Below are 4967 nucleotides of genomic sequence, written 5' to 3'. Positions count from 1 at the left end.
ACTGCATGCTATACAAACAAATTTTGTTTTTATAGTGACTTACATTCAATAGAGGTAGTATTTATGATAAGAAAAGGCAGCTGAGAGATTCAATGAGTCCAAACAAAAATACAAACAAGGAGCCTCGTGCTTTGTTGGAGCAATTAATGAAGATGGGTGTGACCGATAATGATAATTAACTAAAAACGTATAATACCTGAACAGTAAGCAAAGATGACCAAGATGTTTACAGTGGTATTTGAAGAAGACAGTCAGTACTAAAGTTCTGGTGGTACAAAACTATTCTTCGAACAAAGCTTGCTTCGTTGTGGCTAAGTGACGAAAATTGAGTTAACACGGCCGATTATTGTGTGAATCTACGAAGTGTGTTTAGCAAATTATATCTTTACAAAGAAAGAAGGTAATGCTTTGATTTTTACCATGCAAACAGATATTGTAATGATCTATATCTAGTGCAAAAATCACTGGAAAATCATGTTTAGTTTTCAAAATATAACTGTCCGAAGTTTGATTAGTCCGATAATTGATTAATTACTCTAATTTGAGCTGCTGCTGCATACTAGTGCACAGCTGTGATGCATTATGTATGAAGTACATTTACAAAGCAGTGTATATATTGAAAAAAATAAAAGATTTAGGACGGCTACAAAAATCAAGAGTGAAAGCAAGAAATGAGAAGGATGGATAAGAAAGGAAATAGAAGAGACTGAGAGAAATTACAAATAAAGAATGGGAGAGAAGAGTTGAAATAGATCTGAGTAGAAAACAAGTTACAGTTACAATAAAAACGTATGCTACACTCAGTAGTACACTAAAAACATTACATGATACTTTAAAAGGAAGCAGTACAAGAGAAGAGTGGTAGTGAAGAGAAAGGCAGAACAAATAAAAAAGTTTGGAAGAGAATTTGGAAAAAGTAAAACTACATGATACTAAAGACAACAAAAGGCAGCAGAGTAATTAAAATAAAAGGTAAATTAAATTACAATAATAAATCAGATCTTTATTGCTTTCAATGACTCTATTACTTGGGCCATAGTAGGACGAGCTCCAGCATTAAGCCCTCTTTGTATGAGAGACTTCATGGGAGGCCAAGAAATAGTACCAGCTTGTTGTTCTCTCTTTGCTAGTGTCATTTCAGGCAGCAGATGTAGTGTCATTTCCATGAGGAGAACAGAGTAACTGTAGACATCCATTGCTGGACTGTGTTGTTCAGGATCACGAGCTTCAGGAGCAGCATAAGCAGCATTGCCTGGCATAATAGTAGAAGTTGTTTCTTGGAGATTAGCTGTACCATAATCTGATACTTTAGCTTCATAACCAGCAGGCCCAAAAGGTTTTAACAATACGTTAGGACTGCTGACATCTCTGTGAATAATAGGCTGAGGCTTAAACAGGTGAAGGTAGTTGAGGCCTAAAGCTACATCTTGAGCAATACTCAGAATCTGTTGCTTTGTCAATCGGATCTTCTGAAGCTCCTTGTGAAGGCTAGTGTTCATGAGCTCAGTCAAGATGAGAGGAGTACCCACTTTAGTTGCACCAATAAACTGGACCAGGTTAGGATGACGTACTCGTGATGCTATACTCATTTCCCTGGAGAAGAGAGCTAGATTATAATCTGAGATGATGATAGTATGAAGTGACTTGACAGCTACTCTTAAACCTCTAAAGATACCAATGTTAACAGTGGCATAAGACCCTCTTCCTAGCTCTACTCCAGTCAGAGTCACCTCATCTTTATCAATGACCCAGTGATCATCAGTAAGTATTTGCTGCTGGTATATACGAACTGCATCCCGAGACTCTTGTAGCTCTCTTTCCTTCTCCTGTAGCTCCCTGTCCTTCTCCTGTAGTTCTCCATCCTTCTCTTGTAATTCTCTCTCTTTCTGCTCTAACTGTAAATGAAAATGTTGTTCATCTCTTTCCTTTTCTGCTTTGCTGACACGAAGGTTTTCCATTAGAGATTGAATGGTTGATTGGTCAATATCGGCTCCATCTCTTTTTCTTTGCTTCTGGCATTCCTCCAACCATTTGCTTCTTCCTAACTGAAGTTGCTGATGATATTCGGTCTTGTATTCTTCATTCCCAATACTATTGGAGTCTAATGTATCACCTACTGTCCATTCTCCTTTACTGTTAATAACTAAAAAACATAACAATATTAATTAACTAATAATTATTCTGTTGAACTACCGTATAGTGCAAAATTTTCAAGGGCTGTAAATTTTCGAGGGCTGTAAATTTTGCAAATTAGCCTAAAAATCTATTTTGTGAATTTAATTTTCATGAATTTATGCTGTCTTCTCATCTTGTACCATAATAATTTGATTTTTATAGAAGTAATTTTCAAGAATCTTCAAAAAATCGTGAAATCTGCAAAATTTTCAACCCTCGAAAATTTTGTGCTATATGGTATAAATAAAAAAGTAAAAATATTTTTAACTTGGACTCTTTTACATTTTGAAAATGCTAAATGTGCATGTTTACTATTGTTATAATATAAACATTCCATTTACACAAATTATGTGTCTTAGGGTTAGTCCATGAAAGAATTCAATATACATGCAAGCAAGAGTAGATTATCTAGTCTTGATGCAAGGATGAATCTTTACTCACCCAATGCTACTTAGATAGAGTAACTCATTTATTGACAACCTAAAAACTTAGTTTCCATTAAACTTGTCAACACAGACAATACCATTTTATTCTGCAGCAGTCAAGTGAATGACACCATACAGGCTGACAGAATTGAGCCTTTCTTGTTATAAAAATGCCTTCATGCATATTGCATGATTTGCATCCAGAGCAAACTCAACTGGAGCAGCATAGTAAGCTTGCAACTTTCCAAGTTAATGTATATCTAACTTTAGCACACCATTACTCACCTAATTCAGTTAACATGACAATGTTAGGACACTGAATGATACCATCATTAGATCCATCATCTCCTCCAACAGCTATTATCCAGACACAATGAGGACTCATAATAAACGCTGAAAGAGTATGACCAAATCTCTTACTGACAGAGTGAGGTACATCTAACTGTTGATGGAAATAAATTAAATAACATTAATACTTTACAATATAATAATAGTTAGAGTAGGTCAGGATAAAAAAATCAAAGAAAACAAAACAAAAAAAGAAACAAAAAAATAAATGCTCACTATTTAGTTTTGTGTCATGTGACATGAGATTATCATGCATATACATGTAGTTAGCACTTAATATTCTATATAATGCTTTTGATGAAGTCTTTAGCAGCATTTTTGTCTTATTTTGCTGCGAAACTTTATCCCACCATTTTAAATGAGTGTGGGTGGGACTGGTAAAATTAATACATTGTGTATAGCACATGTGCATGTGGAATCTTCATGCAGGCTATCTGATATACAAGGCTGAAATGCAAAACTGTGAATAATTCCATTTGCATGAAACAGGAAGTGTGTGAAAGCATACATGTCCTATATTTTCATCACATGCAGGAAGAGAAAGAAGCTAAACTATACAAGTTAAAATTTTTGTACTTGTAAAAAACTGCAAAATAATTATAAGACATACTTTAGTCCAGAAGCGTTGAGTGATATTAAAAATATAACAATCATCAAGTACATGTGCAGCTTTATTTATTCCACCACTTATCACTAGCATAGGAGGACTTTCTGATCCAGTCCTAATAATAGCACTTGCATGAGTGGCTCTCCCCACAGGCCATTGGTCTATTGCTTCAGGTTTATTTACACACTGCCAGAACTAAAAGAAAATTTTTAAAAATATAATTATTGTACTAGAATAAACAGATTATAATTGTAGATTATTATAAGTATCAATATTTATTTTAACAATAATAGCTGTAATCAACAATACAAAGAGAATTTGAGAAACATAAATCTTTTCATTGCCTTTAGTGTACAAATTTTAAATAAATATAACATGTCTTAACCCAGCTATCATAGCCAATAGCCTAGTGCATAGGTGTGCACCTCAGTTAGAATAATTGGCCAATGGATGGACCTTTGCTCATTATAAGATGGTCCCTTGCTCCTCATTTGTCTAATTTAGTTACATTAGCTACTAGTTAATTTTTGTAAGGTACTGTCACTATTATTTGTTAGTTGGTATAGTTAGAGGTGCAGTTCTTATTATGTAACCTTCCAAGGAATCAACAGTTAGACATATAGCAGGTTAAAACATTTTTACTCTTCTTGCTCTGCTCAATTTATTCAAGACGGGGACAGACAATTTTAAAGTAATGTTATTGTTTTACAAAGACTTAGATTTGAATATGTGTACAGTACATACTTATATTAAATTGACATACCACATTATTACTTGAAATCTCTAATAAATAAATGTTGTTACTAGCACTATCATCAGTTATTTCTGCTCCACCAAACACAATAGCTCTGGTACTACTAATCTTATTAATAGTAAAGGAAAAAATAGCTGGTATAAATTGACCAGTGATTGAAGGATTGCTCCATTTCCCTAATAATAATAATAATAATAATTTGTTAACTACGTGGCATATGGTAGTAATGGCACACAAAGGCTTCTTTTTTATCACACATATATATACTTAAATCATATACATAATAACTGTAATACCTTAGCTCTTACTTAATGAAAGATTATACATTGAGTGCTCATTAGTAGCCCATCTTCCATTACGGCCATCAATATATTTATAACATGGTAGTTGTACAGCTGGTTTAGATCCCATGCCTCCTATCATTAGTAAATGGTGTACTCCATCATGCTCAAATGATATCATTCCATAGAAGCCTCTCCTCATAACTGGTCTAGTAGCATCAGTTGGTTCTAATTCTCTCCACTGAAGACTAACGGTATCCAGTTGTGTAATACTGTTGTGACAGCAATTATCATGGCCACATGTTCCACCAAAGAAATACAATTGATCATTTATTGCAGTGCATGAGCATGCTCTGACTCCTAATGGAGGAATACCA

The 4967-nt window shown here is 34.2% G+C and overlaps 1 protein-coding gene across 1 annotated transcript; it reads right to left on the bottom strand.

Moving 5' to 3' along the window:
• Positions 1-828: 828 nt before the first annotated feature.
• Positions 829-4961, bottom strand: LOC109587010 (probable serine/threonine-protein kinase DDB_G0271682). The gene is made up of 5 exons (XM_020003230.1): positions 4618-4961; positions 4319-4485; positions 3559-3750; positions 2886-3042; positions 829-2143 (listed from the first exon to the last, which is right to left on the bottom strand). Exons 1-5 carry the CDS (start codon positions 4790-4792, stop codon positions 996-998), a joined length of 1839 nt encoding a protein of 612 aa, XP_019858789.1. The 5' UTR covers positions 4793-4961; the 3' UTR covers positions 829-995.
• Positions 4962-4967: the final 6 nt, after the last annotated feature.

This window comes from Amphimedon queenslandica, unplaced genomic scaffold, assembly GCF_000090795.2.
Source record: "Amphimedon queenslandica unplaced genomic scaffold, v1.1 AMPQUscaffold_12716, whole genome shotgun sequence".
In the NCBI taxonomy this organism is placed as follows: domain Eukaryota; kingdom Metazoa; phylum Porifera; class Demospongiae; order Haplosclerida; family Niphatidae; genus Amphimedon; species Amphimedon queenslandica.
The sequence above is the reverse complement of the archived record's forward strand: the minus strand, read 5'-3'. Positions and strand labels throughout refer to the sequence as shown.

Coding starts and splice junctions, on each gene's coding strand:
- LOC109587010 (XM_020003230.1), bottom strand. CDS start 4,792: ATGAGGAGAGGCTTCTATGGAATGATATCATTTGAGCATGATGGAGTA. Junction 3,751..4,318: donor AGATTTCAAGTAATAATGTG/GTATGTCAATTT, acceptor ATTTTCTTTTAG/TTCTGGCAGTGTGTAAATAA. Junction 3,043..3,558: donor CTCAACGCTTCTGGACTAAA/GTATGTCTTATA, acceptor TTCCATCAACAG/TTAGATGTACCTCACTCTGT.